The sequence below is a fragment of the Garra rufa genome, chromosome 3 (genome assembly GCF_049309525.1).
Source record: "Garra rufa chromosome 3, GarRuf1.0, whole genome shotgun sequence".
Taxonomy (NCBI): Eukaryota; Metazoa; Chordata; class Actinopteri; order Cypriniformes; family Cyprinidae; genus Garra; species Garra rufa.
The window spans coordinates 12,587,901-12,611,998 of NC_133363.1; the positions used below are offsets into that span (position 1 = coordinate 12,587,901).

Sequence of the window (24,098 nt, forward strand, 5' to 3'; positions counted from 1 at the left end):
AAAACACTGTGTAATGCTACGTGTTGTTAGTGTTTTTTAGCTCAGTGTTTTGTGGGTGACAAAGTGTGTTTGTTGGCTGTCAACCTTTTCTAGTGTTCTGGAAGAATGAGTTTATTTGAGACCTGAATAAAGTATTTTGGTAGATGTAGTGCATTTTGAATGTGAAATGAACTGCTTTGCCAAACTGAAAGTCGGTTTGGAGAATTGTGTGAAGAGTTTTGAAAAAGTGACCTAAGTATTGAGAAATGTGTCCTAGCGTCTGTAAAAAAACTGTAAGTGTTCAGTGTTAATGGAGTCCAGTATTTGTGCTGCTACTGAAGGACTGGAAACGGACCATTTCCAAATCCTTTGTCTTTAAAAAATGTTTGTTTTTCTTTTAATTTCAGGTGACTCCTGAGATGGACCAATTTTAATTAGAGAATAAAGACCGTGTTGAGAAGGATATGGTGAAGGTAATAAAGAGCATTGCATAATTTTAGGAAATGTTAGTTTGGTATAGTAAGAAACATCTCCATATGACCCTTGCTTCTTTAATTATGTTTTCAGATCTCACCTGCCAAAGAACATGTTTTAAGTGAGGAGCAGAGCTTTTGTGCCCCCACTGAAGCAGTCGAGGAGGTATTCACATATTTTGGTTGAATTATTTACACTGTTTCCTATTATTTACCTATATTCTGGTAACCTGCCACAGTCTAATTCATCTGCCATAGTTTTATAATGAACCAAAAATATTTTACATTTTTGCAAAAAAAATTGTAATGTCTTTGATATTGTCTTATAGTGTCTTTGCCCATTGTTTTGGAAAAAAGAATGCAGTTCAATTAAATACATAGGTTGCATGTTTCAAAGGAATAAAAATAGCAAGCATTTACGCAAGCACATGGCTACTCTCTCACAAATCCTAAACTTGAAGAATAATGAACTAGATCAGGTTGCCGATTTCTTAGGGCATAACATCCGCGTCCACCGTGACTTTACAGGCTGCCAGAAGTCACTACTCAGCTTGCTAGAATATCTAAGTTACTCCTAGCCATGGAAAAGGGATGTCTGCCTGGGCCCGTATGTATAAAGCTTCTCAGAGTCAAATTTTAGTCTTAAGTGTTTCAAAATTCTAAGAGTGACGTAATTTTATTCTTATTTCTGGACTTAAGATAAAGAGTCATTCATAAAAGTTCTTAAGTGTTAAGACTAGGTCTCAGCTCCTAAATTATTTAAGAGAGTTGGAGAGGTCTCCTAACCTAGTTAGGAGTAACACAATGGCAGCAAAAAGGAGGAAACACACACTTTACAATACACATATGACATATTGGAGTTATATGATGATATGGAGTTGATAAAATGATACAGTCGTGACCATCAGGCATTCTTTAATGTATTTATTTTTGTAATTGACCAAGTAATAAGCATAATAACTTAATCCACTCTACAAATCAATGCTCTAGCTGCAATAATATGTTTATTTATTTATTTTCACTGGAAAATTTGAAAGATTGTAAAAATGCAGCAAAGCACTGGTGATGACACAGTAAGCAGGGTCTTAAATATTGTGACACTAACCTCACCAAACACATCAGTGGCCAAAAGTGATGTGTGGAGGGTTTTAATGACCTCACATTTCACTTAAACCATCAAAATATGAAAAAACACTGATCAATGTTGCTAACTGCTTTCAATTGAAAGTAGTTAAAACAGTCACACAATGTAGCCGATGAGGACATAATGGTGAGTTCACTGATCTATATAATATAAATATATCAGTGGGAGAGTGTTGTAATCTAGATAAGGTTTAGTCTCAAAGTCTCAAAAGGGGGAAGGACGTCAACAAATCTAGTGACAAAATCACTAAACGGTCACCATTGACATTGAATACAACATAATCAGTTATTAATTTTGTGTTGGTCCTCTCTTGTTTTTGCATGTTCATAATTTCTTTGTAGGACAGCAATGCCAAAAAAATATGACACATTTTACTGCATTATTATCAAAAAAATAAAAGTAAAACAATTGACTCCAAGCAAATATGCAATATGCTTACAAAATCAGTAAGACTTTTTTCTCTCTCTTGGCCACAACTTAACGGCAGTTTATTGACTTTCCAACTGACCGTCAAACCATGCTGCAAAACAAGAAACTTTTAAGTTTGTGGGCTTTCTTTGAGTTCTTAGAGCTGTTCACATCATTGCTCCAACTGTAAATGAGGAGACATGGATTTCAAAGCATTAATAATAATTTGTGATAATTTTCTACAATGCAAAGCATTTGTTTAAATACACTGAAAGAGATTTAGATTCTTTATAAAAGTCTCCTACTCTTAAAAAAGTCCTACTTCTTACTAAGAATTTTTTGACACTTAAGTCAAAGTTTAAGACTACTCTTAAGAGCATTTCTTAGAAGTTTTATACATACGGCCCCTGATCTTCAGGGCAAATCACTTGATGATATTGAAGTTGAAGGTATGTCCATCCTAGAGTAGGCAGTACAGTGTAGATCTTTTAACACTCATAGGGACATTTAAAGAAACTCTATGTTCACTGTAGGACGTAGTGTAATTTGTCAGGTTTCATAAATGGTGTGGTTATGTTGTTTGATTTCTCAGTACAGGTGTACATGTTTCTCATGTTCTAAAAATTCATTTTTACTTCAAGATGAGATCAATATGACTGATTCCGGTGACAATGATCATGATGAAAGTGATTCCGATGATTCTGTGGCTGGAGCGGCAGGTGCTTCTAGTAGTGCTGGTATGTCACCAACAATATATGTTATATATCAATATATACATATTTATAAACATTTTATATATTTATAAAATACAGTTGTGGCCATAATTATTGGAACACTTGTATTTTCACCAGCTAAAAAAATGTTTTTAAGTTAGTTATTTCTGTCTTTTGCTGTAGTGTGTCAGTAGGAAATATCAATTTGCTTTTCCAGACATTCATTTTACCATTAATTGAAATAATCCATTGAGATTTTTGTTAGCACAAGCATTTGGACAACAACCATTGCACCACACAGATCTCATCAAATCATCATCATCATCATCCAGTCTGTCTGGAATGACATGAAGAAACAGAACAAACTGAGATGGGCTAAATCCAGAAGGTTTTAAGAAACTTACCTGCAAAACTAGGCACAAGCTGCTTTAAATGCAAAGAATGGTCATCATGGATGATTTAATTTAGTTAATAGAAGTTAATTGATAAAGAAAATCTATTCATGACATCGTTTTTGACAAGCGTCCTCATTTTAGAGCATTTTTGCACAATTTTAAACACCTAAAACGTTTAACAGTACTGTGGTTTTGCAGGTAGGTTTCTTGAAGACTTCTGGATTTAGCCTATCTCAGTTTGTTCCATTTCTTCATGTCATTGCAGACAGACTGGATCTCTGTGTGGAGCACTGGCTGTTGTCAGACTCCTTGTTAAAACAAAAATCTCACTGGATTATTACAGTTAATGGCAAATTGAATGTTTGGAAATGTAAACTGATATTTCCAACTGACACACTACAGCAAAATATAGAAATAACTGACTTAAAAGCATTTTTAGCTGGTGAAATTATGGCAACCACTGTCTATTTTAGTGCAACGTTTTAATCAGAATATAACTGAAATTAAGGATGTGTCAGTATTTTCTTTCTAGTCTGTATCAATAAGTTGATATTCATTTTCATGTTAAAGAGATATTTCATCTTTTATTGTGATAACGTGTCCTCTCGTGTCAACACAGCACTCATGTGTCGTGGTGCTCTCGTGAACTAGCTCTCTGGGCCTTGAACATGGTAGTTGTGTTGGCTGTCAATGGAGGGACATGAACCCTTCAGCTTTTATTATAAATATCTTCAGTTGTGTTCTGAAGTTGAGCAAATGTCTTACAGGTTTGAAACAACCTAAGTACAAATACTTAATGACTTGAATTGAAAATGAATTTTCATTTTTGGGTGAACTCTCTTTAAAGCCAAAAACTGATAAATGATTGTTTGAATTTAAGTTAAAAAAAATAATGTTTAGCAGGCAATATCCTTTTGAATGTGTTATTTGTAATGTTTTTTCTGTTTGACTTCTGAGTTTCCTGATCATTATTTAACTGATTTCTTGCAGCTGTTCAGGAGATGCCCATTGAGAGAACTTCTGTTACTCAAGGTACCAGGGTTAAAATTACAATACTACTATCAATGTACAGTGGAATCAAAATTGGAGACCATCTATAAATACTTGATTTTTTTTGTTCTAAGATATATTGTTAATCTTTATTGCTTACAATTTGAAGGAACATTAGCTGTAGCTATATAAAAAAATATATATAGAAAAAATATTTTGTGGAAAACACTGATCAAAATTAGGGAACAGTAACCACTGTAGCAGGAAATATTACAGCTAAAATTAGAGTTTTGAGTGACTTGAGCACATCTGCATAGCAGGACATCACTGGTTTCTCAGATTGGACTGGTGTGATCTTGGTTCACTTCTTTTAACTGTAGGGGGTTTCTCAGCCATATTTTATTTGCTAAGGGTTTTCTAGAGATTTTGAGTTGGGTTTAGACCAGGACTCCGCTCTGGCCATTTCACTGAACATGACATAATATTTCCCATCTAAACTTACTCATCACTATGTGAAGTTTAGACCAGTTCTCCTCTATCCTCCCAACATGCTCATGAAGGTGAGAGGAGAGGTTTTGGGGGGACTTGAATGAATTACTGTCATTGTAAAGATGCAGTATTCAAGAAATCACAGATTTGGAATGAATAATTTCTCTTGCAGTAAAAATTAGAGTAATGCTGCCAGTTAAATAGGGTTTGTCATTTTATATATATATATATATATATATGTATGTGTGTATGTATGTATGTATGTATGTACTTTATGTATGTTATACTAATATTATTATATTATATAATGCAGTTAATAAAATAAACTTAAACACTGCCCTTCTACTCCTGTTAGGATAACTTCAAATAGGACTAAGCGATGACCTTGACATTTAGGAAACTATAGCTCATTCTCTAATTTTGATCTCCACTGTAAGTACAAGCTAGTTACAATTTACTAAAGTTTTTTTATTATTATTATTATACAGACAATGACAGCGAAGATGAAGTGGAAAACCCACGGAGAGGACGAAGAGTGTGCTGGTCAAATGCTGAAATTACGGCTGTAATGAAGCAATGAATTGGCCACAATGACTAAGTGCCAGCAAGTGCGCATGTTTTGAAATTTGTCAATGCCACTTTTCTCCCTAAAATGGCATGCCATGCTTATAAAACATGCTAAAGACTGAAAGGGGAAAAAAAAAAAAAAAACATTTTTGTTATTTAAAGGTGCAATTAAATTGCTTCTAAAACACATTGACACTGGTCTTTTTTGTCGTCTTAGTTCTGTTATGTATTAAGATCAGGCACTCTTTATTCACCATGGTCTTGGTAATGCAGCAGAGGGTCATGTTAGTGTGCTGTGTATTGGCCTGTGCCAGTAAATCACATCTGTCCCTATAATGTTGGAAGATGTGCAGTTGTGTATTGTGTTTATGATCCGGCACTCTTTATTCACCTTGGTCTTGGTAATGCAGCATAGCGTCATGTCTGTGTGTTGTGTATGTACAAGTCCCTGTAAAACACATTGGTCTCTGTAATGCAGGGAATTGACATGATTTGTGTGTTGTAAAATGAGTGTCCTTATAAACCGGTAGGACCCTACAAATCCCAATTATGTAATGGGCGGGAACATTTCAGGAGGGGTGTGGCTGTCCCCAAGTACCACCAAAATATCAGGTTGTCATATTATCTGTTTAATTATGTGTAGAGGGAAGTCTAAGCCAGATTCTTCATCTGCAGACTAAAACAAAATTTTTGATAGTTTTATCATCTCTGTAGGGCATTGGGAAAGGTGTGTCCCCTTAAACCACCATACAACTGGTTTGGCACTCAAAGTCCTGCTAAACCACAAAAACCAGTATGTGTGTGTGTGTGTGTGTGTTTTACATTGTACCAAATGTCCCCACAATTAAAGTGAACCATTGTACCAAATGTCCCCACAATTATGTGAACCACCTACATGTGCATTGTGGATAAAACGATCAGGGAAAAAAATGGTTTAATTGATGTAGAAAAATAAATTATACAAACAATATCACTGATTTAGATAAATGCAATTTCACTGACCTTATGTATGTAATTTTGATAACAGGGAAGGAACCAAAGGAAACAAAATGCAAAGTGACCATGGAGAAATTGTTTGGTATGTGATATATCAATTAGACATTATTTATTTATACAAATAAGAAATAAAACATCCTTTGCTATATAACAATCTAACTTTACAATTTTTCAGATCTGAATACTAAGATACTCCAACAAATTCAAATGCTGGAACAGAGACAAGCTGTCATCATGAATGACTTGGCAAAAGTTAAGTCTGTTCTCATGAAGCGGACAGAAGAAGATGTCCATGAGGAACTTTTAAAACAACAACAGTGCTCCAGCTTTGAAACGTTTGAAGCCTTCTGTCAGAGGCTTGAAGAAGACAAAAGTTATCGAGAGCTTTATGTTAGTACTACTATATAAATTTAGCGATTATTTTTACAACAAAGCCACATTTTAATTTTTTTTTGTTTTTTTTTTTGCAGCAGATACCATGTAAAAGAAATGTTGAAGCCTGGTATATTTTAATCATGACAATATTATGTATGTATTTGTCAGGTACACTATCTCATCCAAACTCACGGCAGCTCCAATATAGGTGAGATGGTGAGACAGGCTTTAAAAAGCATAGCATCAGACAATGTTCTCTGTCTGTATAACAGAACGGGGAAAGATGGGAAGAAGGTGTTGCCACCTGTGCTCCTGACATGTTTGAAAAGTAAGTGTTTAAGTTTTGGTTTGTGCATCTGGATGCTGCTATAGAAATTGTAATGTTAACACCTTGTGTTAAAATGTGAAAATTTTCAAAAACATTTCTGTGACAAGATCAAAGCTATTAGGTCTGATACTGCTAAGTACAACCAAGATTCGCTGGTCGTCCCGCTGTGCTCTGACTACCTCACATACTTTAAACCATTATCTCTTGCCACATTGACAGATATTGTGGGTCAGATGAAACCCTCAAACTGTCCTGGTGATAGGATTCCTTCTTGGCTTTTAAAAAAAACATTTGATATTATTGGGCCTAGTATTCTTTCTGTTATAAACACAAGTTTGTCTACCGGCACGGTGCCCCTTTCACTGAAACATGCTGTTGTCCAGCCTCTTCTCAAAAAGCCACATTTAGACCAAGAAGTTTTGTCTAATTTTCGTCCAATTTCTAAATTGCCATTTTTAGCAAAAGTTCTGGAAAAATCTGTTTTTAATCAAATGCAGAGTTTTTTGGACCAAAATGTGGCACTTGAATTGTTCCAATCAGGCTTTAAAACCAAGCATAACACAGAATCTGCCCTCCTAAGAGTCTTAAACGATATATTTTTATTTAGGGATTCTGGCCATTCTGTTGTTTTGTTGCTATTAGATCTTACCTCAGCCTTTGATACTATAGACCATGGGGTCTTAATCTCGCGCCTCGAGAATGTGGTAGGCATCCATGGTATTGCGTTAAAATGGTTTAGATCATTTCTGACAAACAGAAGGTTTTCAGTTAATCTAGGACAGACCTTTTCATCATCTACTTCATTGGACTGTGGTGTTCCGCAGGGATCCATTCTTGCGCCTATGTTATTTTCCCTATACATGCTACCACTAGGGTCTATTTTTCGCAAGTATGGTATTTCCTTTCACTTCTTTGCAGATGATATGCAAATTTATATGCCTATGAGTAAAAATCTTAAATCATCATTGGATTCCCTTAAAGTCTGCTTACAGGAGGTAAAAACTTGGTTGTCAAATAATTTTTTACACTTAAACGAAAGCAAAACTGAGCTTGTCTGGTTTGGAGGTCCTGCCTTGAGTGATCTTCCTATTTTAGGAGAACTGCACCCCTATTGTACACCAGTGGTAAAAGATCTTGGGGTAATGTTGGATTCCTCCTTAAAGTTTGAAAAACAGATAAACTCAGTGGTGAAATCTGCTTTCTTTCATTTAAGACTCGTGGCAAAGGTGAAGCCTTTTTTAACTAAAAAAGATATTGATCCATGCTTTTGTGTTTTCAAGACTTGATTATTGTAATTCATTATACATTGGTGTCTCCCAAGCATCTTTACGTCGGCTGCAAGCAGTACAAAATGCTGCAGCCAGACTTTTGACAGGCACCCGTAAGTATGATCATATCTCTCCTGTTTTGGCCTCCCTGGGCTGGTTGACCATTCGAGATAGAGTTGATTTTAAAATGCTAGTCTATACCTATAAGAGCTTAAATGGACTAGCTCCATCATATCTTTCAGAACTTCTTGAGGTCCATAAGCCCTCTAGATCATTAAGATCTGCAGAGAAAGGGATCCTGCTGTCTGTACCGCGCACAAAATTCAAGCAACGGGGTGATAGGGCCTTTGCTGTAGTTGCCCCTAAGCTATGGAATATGCTACCACTTTATATTAGGTCTGCCCCAACTGTAGGCTCTTTTAAAAGCCTTTTGAAAATTCACTTACTGCATATGTCTTCTTTAGGTGAAGAGGGATGAGCTCTTGTGCATCTGTTTTATTATGTGGATTTTATTGTGGTGTTGTTTTATTGTTTTATTTTAATTTTAGAATTGCTTGTACAGCACTTTGGTACAACTTCCTGTTCTAGGAATAGTGCTTTATAAATAAACTGAAACTGAAACTTGCTCTTTGTGTTTTCAGAATGTGTCAGGTCTTTTCACAAACAAAATGAAATAGAGGTGAAGAAGCTAAAAGTAATCACCAGAACAACACCAGACGCGGAATGTATTCGCCAAGTAGAATTTTTTTTGTCCAACGCCAACACCAGGCTGAAAAGGAAACCAAATAAAGGAAAAACCTGACTTTTTGTTTGATTTTTTTTAAATGATGGAAATAAAGAATGTGGTGGTAAAAGTTTGAGTTAACTGAATCATTTTAGATAACAGTGAACTAACACAATTATTGCATAGTGGTGTTATACACAGTATGAGCACACAGTGACCACAGTATGAGCACACAGTGACCACAGTATGAGCACACAGTGACCACAGTATGAGCACACAGTGAGTGCGCAGTGACCTCACAGTGATCACAGTATGAGCACACAGTGAGTGTGCAGTGACCTCACAGTGATCACAGTATGAGCACACAGTGAGTGCGCAGTGACCTCACAGTGATCACAGTATGAGCACACAGTGAGTGCGCAGTGACCTCACAGTGATCACAGTATGAGCACACAGTGACCACAGTATGAGCACACAGTGAGTGCGCAGTGACCTCACAGTGATCACAGTATGAGCACACAGTGATCACAGTATGAGCACACAGTGAGTGTGCAGTGACCTCACAGTGATCACAGTATGAGCACACAGTGAGTGCGCAGTGACCTCACAGTGATCACAGTATGAGCACACAGTGAGTGCGCAGTGACCTCACAGTGATCACAGTATGAGCACACAGTGAGTGCGCAGTGACCTCACAGTGATCACAGTATGAGCACACAGTGAGTGCGCAGTGACCTCACAGTGACCACATTATGAGCAAACAGTGACCACATTATGAGCACACAGTAGGTGTGCAGTGACCTCACAGTGACCACATTATGAGCACACAGTGAGTGTGCAGTGACCTCACAGTGACCACAGTATGAGCGCACAGTGATCACAGTATGAGCACACAGTGATCACAGTATGAGCACACAGTGATCACAGTATGAGCACACAGTGAGTGTGCAGTGACCTCACAGTGACCACAGTATGAGCGCACAGTGATCACAGTATGAGCACACAGTGATCACATTATGAGCACACAGTGATCACAGTATGAGCACACAGTGAGTGTGCAGTGACCTCACAGTGACCACAGTATGAGCGCACAGTGATCACAGTATGAGCACACAGTGAGTGTGATGTGACCTCATATTTTGACCACAGTATGAGTGCACTGTGATTGTGCAGTGACCTCATGTTGTGAACAAAATATGAGCACACAGTGAGAACTCTGTGTGGTTACACTTTTAGTTCACTGTGACACACACATTGTGACCGCACCATGAGAATATTGTGAGCTCATAGTGACATCATTGTGAGATCAAATTGTTGACTGGGTATACATCCATGTTCACAGTACAGTTAGTGAACATACTGTGTTGCTCAGTGGCCTAAATTACTTCTGGACAATACTGTGCTACCTGATTGACTGTTGTTCTGAACACCGGTGCACTTTCACATTTTCACAGATTATATTACAGTTGGACGCAATGGCCAGACCTCATGAGTACCTCTTCCTGGATGAGGCTGGCTTCAACCTGCAGAAACGAAGGCAAAGAGGCCGAAACATCATTGGCCAAAGAGCCATCACTGAGGTTCCTGGTCAACGGGGCAGGTAATATTACTCTTTGTGCGGCCATGGGTTCGGAAGGGCTTGTCCACCGGCATGCTGTCCTTGGGTCTTACAACACCCAACATCTCCTCACCTTCCTAGAGGAGCTAAGAGACATCCTCCTGGACCGCCAAAAACACCATCCTGGGCCCGCACATCACATTTATGTGATAATTTGGGACAAAGTCCGCTTCCACAGAACAAACCAAATCAGAGAGTGGTTCACCACCACAAGTAACCACTTTTTAAACGTCTGCCTGCCACCCTACTCCCCTTTCCTGAACCCTATAGAGGAGTTCTTCTCATCGTGGAGGTGGAAGGTTTATGACAGACAACCATACACTAGAGAGAACCTCCTAAGGGCAATGGAGCTGGCCTGTGTTGACATCCCAATGGAGTCCTTCCAAGGATGGATTCGCCATTCCAGGACGTTTTTCCCGCGGTGCCTGGCAAGAGACAATATAGCCTGCGATGTGGATGAGGTGATGTGGCCCGATGCAGCTCAGCGACATGATGCCGCAGGTGATTGTGGTGTGAATAAAGTAAATAAAAAAAATTCACACCCTGATCATGTTTTCATGAGTATCGTTGTGTGCAATAGATTCTGTTTTTGCATTGAGTTGTGTTACAGTAGTGTACATGCAGTATTTTCTATAGATTTATACTCTTCATATGAAACTCACAAATCTAAATGCCTAATCCTCTGCAGAGATCCGTTACTGTAAAGTTTCTAAAAATATGCATTGGCAGTTATGAAACAAAGAACCTTCTCACAAATTGAGCATTGTGTTTTCAATTGTTTTGCTGTAGTGTGTAATGATGTGTAAAGTGTTTACATTTTTGAAAGCTTCGAGCTGCTCTTTCGGTGTGAAAGTTTGAGTTTTGAAGTGAGAAGGTGTGGTTGTGTTAATGTGGCTTTAGAAAAGGGTGTTGTGTTTAGACATTGGGGAACATGGAGGAAACATTTGTGAAATGTGTTTTAGCATTTGAGAAAAACTGTATTACAGGAGGTACAGTAGAAACACGGTATGATAGAACAGAAAAAGTTTTACTGTATACAGTGAACCAAATATCCATGAAACACACAAGAGCATTCTGAACAAAAAAAAAAAACAACAGCAAAAAGCCCAGATAAAAAAAAAGGGGGGGGGGGGTCTAAAAGAAGAACAAAATTACTGTATCTAATCTCTGCGATCTTGAAATGAATTGAATTGAGAATTAATGGTAAATTCCAATTCACTTCCTGGAATGGAATTGGATTTGGAATTGGAATGTCAGGAAACAGAATTGAAATAAAATAAATTCAAAAAAATTCCACTTGAGTTGCTAGTTTATAGTACATTAAATATTGTAAATCACATAAACAACAAACATATAAAAGAAATGCAAAGTACTGTATGTTTAGTATGTTAAGCATGGTCATTTCACATGCCAAATTTCAGGAAATGATGATAATTCGATACAATAAAAAGCGAATGAAATACATGAATGAACATGACTAATCTTTTTGTGAGTTGAGACATATATTATGTGGTAATCATATATTGAATGTATAGTACATCCAGAAACTTATCACCATTGTCATTCAATTATTAATTCATAATGTACAGTTCTCATTTTTATTTACTTGCATTTGATCAACTCTATTTCATACATTACTTGGTATTTGTAAAGCATCATAAATAAAGTTAAAATGTATCTCTACATGCAATCACACATATATGCTCAGAAACAGCAGTAAATGGAATTCAGTGGAATTTCCCTGAATTGAATTCCACTTCCTGTAATTCCAATTCAATTCCAACTCTGTTTCCTGTAATTGTTGTTGAATTCTAATTCCAATTCCAAGTCCTTCTTTGAATTGGAATTGTTGAGTTCATTCCTGAATTGACCCCAACCCCGTTTCCAAAACATCACTCCTCAAAGTCCTCATTTTACTGTATAAGTGTAAATGTAATAGAAAAAAATTACTGCCTCTGAGTCTAAGCCAGACTGGAATCTGCTGTGGTTGGCCCAATTTACCCAACATAAATCAGCTGTGTGTCAATTATTCAATTGTTTGTTTATTATCAGCTGAGATATATTTTTGATATTGATATTGTTTTTGAACTGATATCATTGCAGAAGCAGAGGTGTTTGTACTGTATCTAAGGTTTGGAATATTGTTTTTGCTATTGTGGGATGTTGTGTGTTAACATTCGTAAATACTACAAAAACAATCCATAATTTTGTTGGGAGGTATAGCTTGTCTGTTAAGAAAATGTAAGCATTGTGGAAATGTGTTCACTGACTGCATATTGGGTGAAAACGACATGAAATGTGTGAATGGTATGGCCACAAAGACCGATGCTGTGCTAATTGTGTTTAGAGTTTTAAAAATGTGACAACTGTGTAGCGTCTGGACCAATCAGACATAGTTATTTGTTACATTTAACAAATTATCCTTAAAACCAAGAAGCCAACTTTAGGTTGGCATTCTAGAAACAACCCCCAGCTCTACCAACATTAAAGCAACTGGGCCTTAAGGGCTCAGTTGCCAGGGCAACTATCTGATAACACCAGTTTTACGATCCAAAGGAATGCAGCAACTTTAAGAAAGACATTTGGCCTACTGAAATGGACTCTTCCCTAATTTATAGGAAAACCTTCCTATGAATGAACACACAAATGGTCCATTCATTGTGTATATCATTGTGGTTTATGTACCTTGTCTTTTTCCTTTTTTTTTATTTGTGTAATGTTTTATGCATGTGTTAAGATAGATATAGATAGATATCTCATGTAGATATATTATGTACGTGTCATGTTTAGTATCTCTGAATTCGTATTGTGATGATCTAAAAGATGATGCATATTATATGTTGATACACAGGTAACATATTAGAGTTTCATGAATCCCTAGTAGATTTACATGAATTTACCCACATGCAAAATACCTTGCTCTCAAACAAAGGGTCGTAAAAGCCCACATCATTTCGAAACCCCCCGCTCGGAATTTCAGCCTCTCTCATTGGTCAAGTCCACTTTGAGAGGTGTTATCTTCCTAGATGTTAAAAGGGCTCACACCTAGTTCCGACCAGTTCCTTCTGAAAACTTGATTGCTGCCTGTGGGGAGTGCCTCCACAGGCCCAGGCCCAGAGGGGGGCCTCAACACATGGAGCTGTGGGACTCTCCTCAGCCTGAAAAGAGTCAGACTAACACCACTGGAGTTCATTTTCACCCAACCATGGAACTTATCATCATGAGAATGACCACGATCAGACATCTCTCTATCTTCACTCCTGGCCGTTTCTGGATCCCCAGCTCTGAAGTGCGGCCTGCGGTTCCTCAGAACTGCTCACTTGGGAGAGAAGACTCTCTTAACCTCAACAGAGTCAAGGACAACCTCGGAGTTTCAAGAAATTGCAACTCCGGCCATCAAATGGAACCATCCAGGACTTCTTCAGAGACTCCACGAGACCCTCGGTCGAATGCAAGTATCGTTTCTTCCACTAAACAGAGGTTTGGTGTAAAGCTATCGTATGCTATGTTTTCGATTAGAAACTGATGGTTCTCTTTGATGGTCAACTCAGCCTCACGCCCTTTTTCCTGTACTGTTCTAACCATCCTCCTACCCTACCCTGTATGAGTGAGTATATGTTTGTTTGTTTAGATTAGTTATATGTTAGTCGTTAGTTAATAAAACTCTTGTGCACAAATTACATGAGTCTCTGATTCTGCCTTGCAAATTAATGTCCCTTTACGATTTCCGATCAAGCTACATGCTCTAAAGCATTATTAGTGTAATAATGTTATTTTTCTGTGGCCAAGAAAATATCATTGCTTAGGGTTGATCCAAAATTACCCTGTATGTTCGCTAGATGAACAGATTAATTGATGGCGATTCGATTCCGCTACAGTTACTACTGGCGGCTGATATAAATAATGGTAATTAATCAAAATTAATTGTCATTATTTATATACATTTCCCTTTTGAGCTAAATTCGCAACAACTGTTTGGACAAACGCTTGTTAGCGACTGAAAAAAAATGTAAGTCAGAATTTGCTAGGGGTATGAATAATTTCTGGCTTGACTGTATATAGATGGATTATAAATTTTAGAATTAAAGCTTACATGTGTTTAAAAGGCTTTCCATACCTTAAGTCTGATCAGTTGAAAAGATATAGCATGCTAAGTCAAGAATCAAGAACAAGTCTGAATCAAGGAACAGTATGTTGTCATGAAAATAATGTCATAGTATAATATCAAAATCTTTATGGTTCTAAAAAATAGGCTTCATTTTCTTAACTTGTCACAAAATTAAATTTCACCCTATTTTCTAAAGGCAGGTTGTTGATCTTATTGTGACTGATTCGATTGACTGATTATTTCTTTTCTTATTATAGTAAGAAAAGTGTAGTATACATGCACATATCTTATTTGTCTGGAATTATTCCTATGTTTCTAGGGTCCTGTGTTGACCAGATTCATATAACAAATAATTAGCACATGGCAAAAGATCCTTTGTTCATAGGGATAGGGTTAAGATTAGGCTAACATAGATAACAATGAATGTGGAGCAGATGGCAAAAACAACATGAGGAGGAATAGGTATAAATAGTGTCATGACATTTCAACCCAAACTCATAAGAAAACTAGGTGACGATTATGTTTCGTTTCCTGTGATTCATACAGAAATGTGTGTTTAAAAAAAATCTCAAATATTCATAATGAAAGGAATTGATTTCTAAACTTCTTGAAAAGAAATTTAGAAGATAAATGTTTTTTTGTTTTGTTTTGTTTTGTTTTAAATAAAATTTATTTGTTATATTAGAGAATATAGTATAGCTCACAATTCAACAGAGAAATAAATTCCACCTTACATTGTATGGCAACTTCCACAAAAAATGTGAAGACAAACAACTAATCTCTGTCTCTTGTGAACATTCACATGCAACATCTGATCCAAATTAGGAAATCATTATAATGCATTGTAATGCATTTGCCACATGACAGATGCATTGAACAAATCTTTCATAAATGTCACTGGGCCAGTACCGTACTACGGTGATATACGCTGATATAATAAATAAATAAAAAAAACCTGCAAATTTAAGAAAACATCTTCATCTGTTTGACATCACATGTTCTGCAGATACTCAAAACACAACCAAATACAGAAACGTGCTGCAAAAACAGAACCTGGATGCAAATAGTCACAACACAACCAAACACGCACAGACCAGATCGGAAATGTTTAAGGGAACTGCAACAACGAACCTGGCTGGGACTTTCTGTTTATAACATCCTGATCATATGATTCCTTTTTTGTTGTTGTTATTGTATTAGCCTAAATAAGCTGACAAAATACACAATTACTGTGACTGTGAAACATTATGTAAGCTGGCTACTTTTACAACTTCCTATACAAAAAATTAACAGGGCTGCCTACTTTTGAGTTCAGCTTGCAGTGAGAATTCCCACATCAGTCCCTGCAGGGGGGTCCTGGGGCATGCTCCCCCGTAAGAAAATTTTGTACATTTTACAGGTCTGGTGCACTTTCAGATTCACATAATTTATCTCATAACGTTGTACTTCAGTTACATCTGATCAAATGCACATCAACATTCTTCAGCTTGGGCAAAACACATAATTTTTGCTTGGTTGGAACAGCAGCTACGCTAATTATTTCTCTATTTGTTTTCCTGTTTCTGCCATGGGATTTCCATCCCGTGGTAACTAGGAATTACACAAGATTCAGCCTGGATTCAGAAGAAGAGATGATGCCAACCCCCCAGAGGATCGCCGATGATGCCAGCCTTGAAACAACATACAGCACTACACCATTTTTCTACAAGTTTGATTGCAACACATAATCATTACTATTAGTGTTCATCATCTGTTTTTGATTACACCATTACTGTTTTTAATATTTATACCATATGTACATCAACTTAACATACAGTAGTCACCACTAATAAGCTACTAAATATATTGTAGTAGCCTACATTTTTTTTGTACAACTGCTTTGAAACGATTTGTATTGTGAAAAGCGCTATACAAATAAACTTGAATTGAATTGAATTGAACAATTAAGAGCTCCAATACAGTTTCAGTGTGCAAACAAACAAAGAAAAAAGCTAGTACATTGACTTGATCTTGAGGTTAAAAATTGACTTAATCCTCTTTTTAGTTGTTTTATTGGCTCAGTCTAAATTACTCTCACACTGGTATATTTAGAAACCAAACAAATTAGAATATAATGATAATAATATAATATTATTATTATTCTTATGACATTAATATTGTAAAACAATTCTGTAAAATAAATGAAAATGAGTATTTCACAGGTATGTTATTTTACCTTATTCTACAGTAGGGAAATTACAATACTTTTGTTATAATTTCTACACTTGCAAGCAGGGCCTAAAACTTTTTGCCATATCTGCCATATTAATCATGATACAAACTAAATTTGTTGGTGATTTGAGAAAATGTACCAGCCATAAATATTTTTTCCTGGCCATAAAATAACTGTTGCAGTGCTGCAAAACTATTAACTTTTTACCACAACAAGAATAGCAATGTACAGTCAAAGAATCGCAAGATTTAGTCATTATACTTTTATAAATAATTGCAATCGCATTTTAAAAATATTTTGACACGACATTTCAAATATAGTCTGCATGTCTAAAAAAAATTATATGTTTCTCCCATTCAAAAATGAATCCTTCATTCATGAGGGATTTATCACTCCCGAAACTTTGCTTCTTGTACAGGGTATGACCGTTAGCAGGACGAAAAACAAAACTTTTATTCAAATTCTGAATGGATTATATGTAGCCTAGGAGTGCGTAATAGCCCTTCCTTGATAATCGCTAAAAACGTGTCATTTCAGTTAATCGCAAAAGTGTCTTTATAATCAATGAACCACTTGTTTACAGTGAGATGACTGGCAAGTGTATAGGGAAAATCTGGCATTTAGAGGTGAGTGAATTCAGAACGCAATGGCCAATCACAGGTGTTCAAGATCAACAGATACAGTACATTGCTCAGCGATACGAAAACACGTTGTCTTTTGGCGATTTCCAGAGCACATCCACAAATAGGCCCCGGAGCCTTTACCCAATCTGTTTAGTCAATATCTTATTATTACATTTACATTTATTATTTAACTGAGGGTGCTTTTGACTGCGTGAGAAAATGAATGTGTGGCGTGAGAGCGTCTGAAAGTGTCAACTGAGCTGAATGTGTGAGAGTTGGCAGCCATTAACCACTATCAACATACTATTATAATAAACAAATAGCCCACATATATGTATAGGCCATATATATAGGCTATTCAATACCTTAAAATTACAAGAAGCAGTTTTTTTACAATCAGAAATTTCTTAAATCGGTAAACCTCTGTAAACTTTTCATTCCAAGGATCCAAAAAAATGTGTTCAAACAGAGAAAACCCAACCAATTTAATCAGAGATTGTGGAGAGTCACATCCAGATGTCAGTAAGGTATTCTTTTCAGCATGTATTTGGGGTGTAAAAATGAAAAATGATTACTATAAACCATGGTAAATTAAAAACACTAAACATACTTTAACCATGGTATGAACACAAATGGTAATCAATGGGAAAAAACAACAACATGGTTACTACACTTTTACTATAATAAAACCATGGTTAATTTTGGTAAGCATTGTTGGGTTTCCCACCGTTGTGGTCTATGCTTGCAGCACCTTTCTGTGTTTGGTTGTGTTGTGACTATTTGCAGCTTGTTTCTGTATTTGCTTGTGTTGTGACTATTTGCAGCATATTTTTGTGTTTGGTTGTTCACAAGCTGCGAATATGTAGCATTTAGATACTAAAATCTACACTGTAGATATTAATAATTACCATTTAGGAGTAAATAAGGTACAAAAGTGTACCTTTTGAAAGGATATGACCCCAGTGACAGCTTTTGTACCTTTTTGTCTGCAAGTGTATACTCTAAGAACATATAGGCACTGGTAATAAGACCCTGAGAGTGTACAACCCTGGGAACCTAGAACCATTATAGACAGCATGCACCACGCAAACCAAGCAATCCCCCACCCATGCATTTATGTGCATCTTTGAAGTTTAACAGCAATCTTGCTTACCGTTTCTCAAACCCTGGTTTAACAGCATAAACACCTGTCTCACTGATGGTGCTCCTAGATATCCCCTTTTAGCTCTACAAACAGCCCTGTAGTGGTGGTTGCAAAAAGTGACAAATATAGCATAAGCTGTGTAGCAGCTGCTTCCGGATGTACTACCTCAAGTCTTGTCATTATAAAAAAAAAGATCTGCTGCAAACACTCCATGTCTTCAGCGTAGACAACAAATATTTTTATTTTTTCTTGTAAATAAAAAACATGAATTAAGTGACATACAGTGAAATAAAATAATGAATTCAATTTGAATTCAACAAAGGTTAGAAAAGCATAGCCAAAAGGGCAAAACACTTTTGGTGGTTTTACCTCACAATTCTTAACACTGACATTTTCTTATCTGACACATCAGCCCTGGGTTAATCAACCAAGAGTTCAGGGTATACATGACTGGAAGTTGCAACCATCAGTAAATTCAGTTGTGCTACAAAAGTTTGAATGGGGTCAGATGTTACTGTGTGAGAAGTTAGCTACCAAAAGAATGAGACATAAAAAAGAAGTTAGATGGTTCAAAACTGTGTATTCACATGAAACTTTAAAACAACACAATAAAATCCTAAAACAGTCCATAAGTATCTTAGTGTGGGTTGATGCATTCCAATGTGAGTGTTCACCAGTGTATACAGTCCAATAAAGTCATAATCAAAATCCAAAGGTTGTGTCTGGAAAGGCAAGTCCACAAAATGACAGCTTCTCAAACTTCTCTTATTGGTTGTTGTATTCAATGTCCACTTGTTTGCCATGCTCCTCTTTATGCAGGTGTATTTCCTGCTTCCTGTTTTGTGTGCGATCACATGCCAACCATAACATTTCTTATGACAATGAAAGGGACTAAGAAAACATGTATACCGATTAAAATTCTGTTATACATGAAATCACTGTAATAAATAGAACAATAAAACGTGTATTTTATGTGACAGTGGTAACTGTTAACTTGAATAATTATATATTTAATTTTAAGCTCATCCTGACAGTAGACCACAAATTTCTCCAATCACAGGCCATTTAAACTAACGGTAATCATATCATTTTACTGACTTGATTAAAAATGTTATATTTTCAATAGTCAGATTCCTCAAATGCATCCAAATATGATTATACTCTCAAATAGAAAATCAATGTAATGCAGCCAATGATTGCGTATTAGAAACTTAAATTACTAGTTCACCATCCCAAATCTGTTGTTTGTCATATGAAAGACAAAATCCATGAATGACCTGTCAATGTATTTACTTTATTATTATTATTATTATTATTAAACAGTCAGACTTCATAGTTTTTCCTGTAAGGACTTGCTCCTGAGTCAACAGTTACTTTCTAGGAAATGGTGTGAGAAAGCAACGCCTTCCTGACAACACATCAACACATTTCACATCAAGAAGTTTGCCATTTTGAGTCCTTTCTGTGTTTGCATGTTCTCACTGTTTAGATGTGGGTTTCCCCCAAAGTCCAAAGACATGCATCATAGGTAAAGACTGTAAAGTTTCTGTACACTGACAGAAAAAAAAGCAAAAGTTGCACCTATAGGGGTACAACAGCTTGCACTGGAGCAGTTCCCTCAATGGGACACCTTTGTACCTTCTTTAACCTCAAGGGTGCCTATTAGTAACTTAGACTAATGTCTACCCTTAAAGGAACACTCCACTTTTTTTGGAAATAGGCTCATTCCCCCCGAGTTAATAAGTTGAGTTTTACCAATATCACTTTTAGCATAGCTTAGCATAGATCATTGAATCCTATTAGACCAATAGCATCGCATTCAAAAATAACCAATGAGTTTCGGTATTTGTCCTATTTAAAACTTGACTCTTCTGTAGTTATATCGTATTCCAACGAGGAACACTCCCTGTGCATGCAGTTGGTAACGTTGTGCTGTTGTGTTACGGAAGCAAACTTCCTTGACTATTACGCCGGAATGGAAGTGTAGTTCCTAATCTTATCAGCCTAGAAAATCGCATCTTTACATTTTCTGCCGGTCTTAGTACACAATATAACTGCAGAAGAGTTTTAAATAGGACAAATACCGAAACTCGTTGGTCATTTTTGAACGCGATGCTATTGGTCTAATAGGATTCAATTATCTATGCTAAGCTATGCTAAAAGTGATATCGCCAGAACAGGAGAATGGCTGAATGGATTTCAAAACGGTAAAAATCTACTTATTAACTCAGGGGGAGTTGGAGAATGAGCCTATTTCCAAAAAAAAAAAGTGGAGTGTTCCTTTAAGTCATGTACTGTCCTGTTCTGAACGCTTTAAAGGGATAGATCATGCAAAAATAAAAATTATGTCATTAATTACCCTTATGTTGTTCCAAACCCGTAAGGCCTTCGTTTAACAATTCTTCTCCTAGAGTTCAAGAATTGTTGAATAAAGTTGTTATTTGAGTTTTTTTGGCGCAGCAAAAAGTATTTCATAAAGTTTCATAAAATTATGTTCAACCATATGGTATCTGGACCTTGAACGTGGTAGGAGAGCTCTCAGATTTAATCAGAAATGAATCAGAAATCTTAATTTGTTTTCCAAAAACAACCAAAAGTCTTATAGGTTTGAAACGACATGTGGGTGAGTAATTAATGACAATTTTCATTTTACGTGAAACTATCCTTTTAAGGTTAAAGAAGGTACAAAAGTGTCCTCACAAGCAGTGTACATGTGAAAACGTTGGTCTACAGTTAGCATTACATGGGGATTTAACACTCTTGAATGAAAAGTTACCTTAAAATATTTTAGTGTACACTGCATTTATCTGTTTATGTACATTTTCTGCAAATATAAACAAATGCAGATACTCTAGCCATCGAAAGCATTATAAATGCCATCATTTTTTTTCTTTTTTTTTTCTCAAGATCACAGCAATACAATTTGCTTACCAAATGTCTTTGGCCTCTTCTTTGCATACAGTATATAGCTTTTAGAGCTGAGCAGCTGACCTGGCCCCTCATTCGGAAATATGTTTCCAGAAATTATGAGCCATTAGAAAGTTTCCTTGTTACGGTTAAAGATGGTACACTTAAGTATTGATTAATTACTTTATTTACTAAATGGTTAGTGTTAGAATGAGGGTTTGGTTTGATTTAGGGCTAGATTCATGTAATTATGCATATTTATTGTTATTACTATGGCAACTATATGTAACATTTGTAACCAGGAAACCATAAAATGAAATGTTACCAATGAAATATTGAATTTTTTTTTACTAATACTGACATTTTTTCTAATAATAACATCTGCTGTTATAAACAAACATACATAACAGCGCAAAAAAAAAAAAAAAACAGAGAAAAATAAATACTGAAACATACCATAACCAACAGTTGCTAGTCCAGTTCAAGTAATTTATTTATGTTTTAAAACCATAGGTTTTCAAACATTTATATGTTTTTTTTGCATCCTAGAAGACATAATTAACCCAGGTTTTGTTATAGTCTGCTTGTATGAAGCTTTGATACATGTAAGTCATGAGACGATTACACAGTTTGTTGTTAGCAATATGGACCAGGTCTTTGTAAATCCTTCCAAAACTCCACTTGGTCATTCATGCTATGTGTCGTCGTGGCTATGAGTTTTGAATAGCGGCAACGGTTGTATGTCACAGGGAAGACGTTAAATAGGCTCCCATCTGGTGGATCCGTTACACCAATTCCTAAATGTGTCATACACATCCCCAAGAACACATCCTCTATGTAAACTGGTTTGACACGTTGGGCTGCTTTAATAAGCTTCTCTGGCAAGTCTAGAGAGAAAACGTATCCCAAGCCTAGAGCGTACGGTGGATATAACGGTGGTTTGTAAACCGTTTTTGGAAGATACCATTTAGAACTGGGGTCTCTCAGTACCATTGCATGTCTAGCCACAAGTCCAGTCATATAGTTCTGCTTTGGTGCAGACTGAAGCATTTCCACTAATTTTTTCACATTGAGAAACATATCAGAGTCAATTTTCATTGCGTATGAGGCATTCTGACAGTAAACAGACAGCCATTCTAGCATTACCATTGTCTTAATGGTAAGATTGTAGTAACTGTCCCAGAAATCATTTTGTATAAGGTCATGATTCTTCTCACTTTCCTGCAGCAAATTTTGCTGAAGCGTATCTCTATTTTCTGAAGTGGGTAGACCCAGCAGAAATAATACGCTCACAGTCTTGTCCCCAACTAACCTCTCCGATCCCCAAGTTGAACGAATGGCATCCCGAGCAGCTGTATTGCTTGGAGATACTGGTACCATTAATATCAAAAAAGGCTTTTCCCTCTGGCACTTCTCTGGCTCGTTCAAAAGTAAATTATACTTGTATGGGTAAGCCACATAATATGGTTCCGGGGGTTTCCACCGTTCTGCAGAAGTCACTACTGACACTGTATTCAGCGAAGCGTTGATTGTTTGAGTGGCAAATTTCTCTGGAAGAAGTAATCCAACTGCTATAGCCCAGGATGCTGACATTTCGTTGGGGATGATGTAGTAGCACAGGACCAGGACCAGGAAAACCGTGAATATGACATATAAACGAAGAGATCTGCATCGACTATTTGATTGGCCTTTACTAAAAAGAGAAAAATGTGTCTTTTGGAATGTCATATCTTGATGCATTCGTCTAAATAAACTTTTGTTAGCATTAACACACACAGTGATGCTGTACAGGTACAACAGTTCTAATAAAAAATCTTTAGTTATATTTAATGCTTTGTAGCTTATGCCCAAAGCGGATAGAAAGTATGCCACTTCTGAAAAGATTTTACAAATTAAATCATTGTTAACCATATTATTAACTTCCTGCAATGTGGGAAGTACACAACTGAGCCTTTACAGTTTTGATATACAGATTAATACAAAATACTCTACCTTTGTTTTTCACAGTCTTCCACCATATTTCCACTGTTAGCAAAATTTCATACGCATTATCAAGCGCTCTCGTCTACCCTCACATTTCAAACTCGCACGGTGTGTGAGAAGTACAAAGTGAGCCAAACCTCCTTTTTTTTTTTTTTTTTTTTTTTTGCATAGCCAGTTCCACCCCTCTACTGCATCAGAGAGAACAAGGAAACAGCGTTGTCTGTTACGTTATATGCCTCAAACATTAGATCATTTGAATTAAACAAAGCTATCATATGATTTTCCAATAAGTTAGTATAGTTAATAAAGATAATGAGGTCATGCTAAAAGTTTTTGAAAGCAGAATGTGTATGTGTATGAACATGTTAAAGCGCACAATGGCACTCTCCAGGGGTTGGTTATTTTTGTCATTTGTGACTCTGAGGACAACTCCTTGGTTACACTCAAAGCATTATCATCTCAGGGTATTATACTATGGTTATGAAAGGTAAAACACAAATCTGCTGATCCGCTATTGGTCTTTCAAAAGACACACCTTTTGTGTGTTTACATGTATATTTAATCATAGATCATATTACTGTAGCTTATCATGCAGGTCATTGAGAGTGGAATGCTGCATGGGTGACTCACAAATCTTTTTAGCACAGAATCTTT

General features: G+C 36.4%; 1 protein-coding gene across 1 annotated transcript; it reads right to left on the reverse strand.

Moving 5' to 3' along the window:
• Nucleotides 1–18,770: 18,770 nt before the first annotated feature.
• LOC141331825 (beta-1,3-galactosyltransferase 2) lies at nucleotides 18,771–23,555 on the reverse strand. The gene is made up of 2 exons (XM_073836858.1): nucleotides 23,454–23,555; nucleotides 18,771–23,154 (listed from the first exon to the last, which is right to left on the reverse strand). The coding sequence occupies exons 1-2, from the start codon at nucleotides 23,477–23,479 to the stop codon at nucleotides 22,098–22,100; spliced, it is 1,083 nt and encodes a 360-aa protein (XP_073692959.1). The 5' UTR covers nucleotides 23,480–23,555; the 3' UTR covers nucleotides 18,771–22,097.
• Nucleotides 23,556–24,098: the final 543 nt, after the last annotated feature.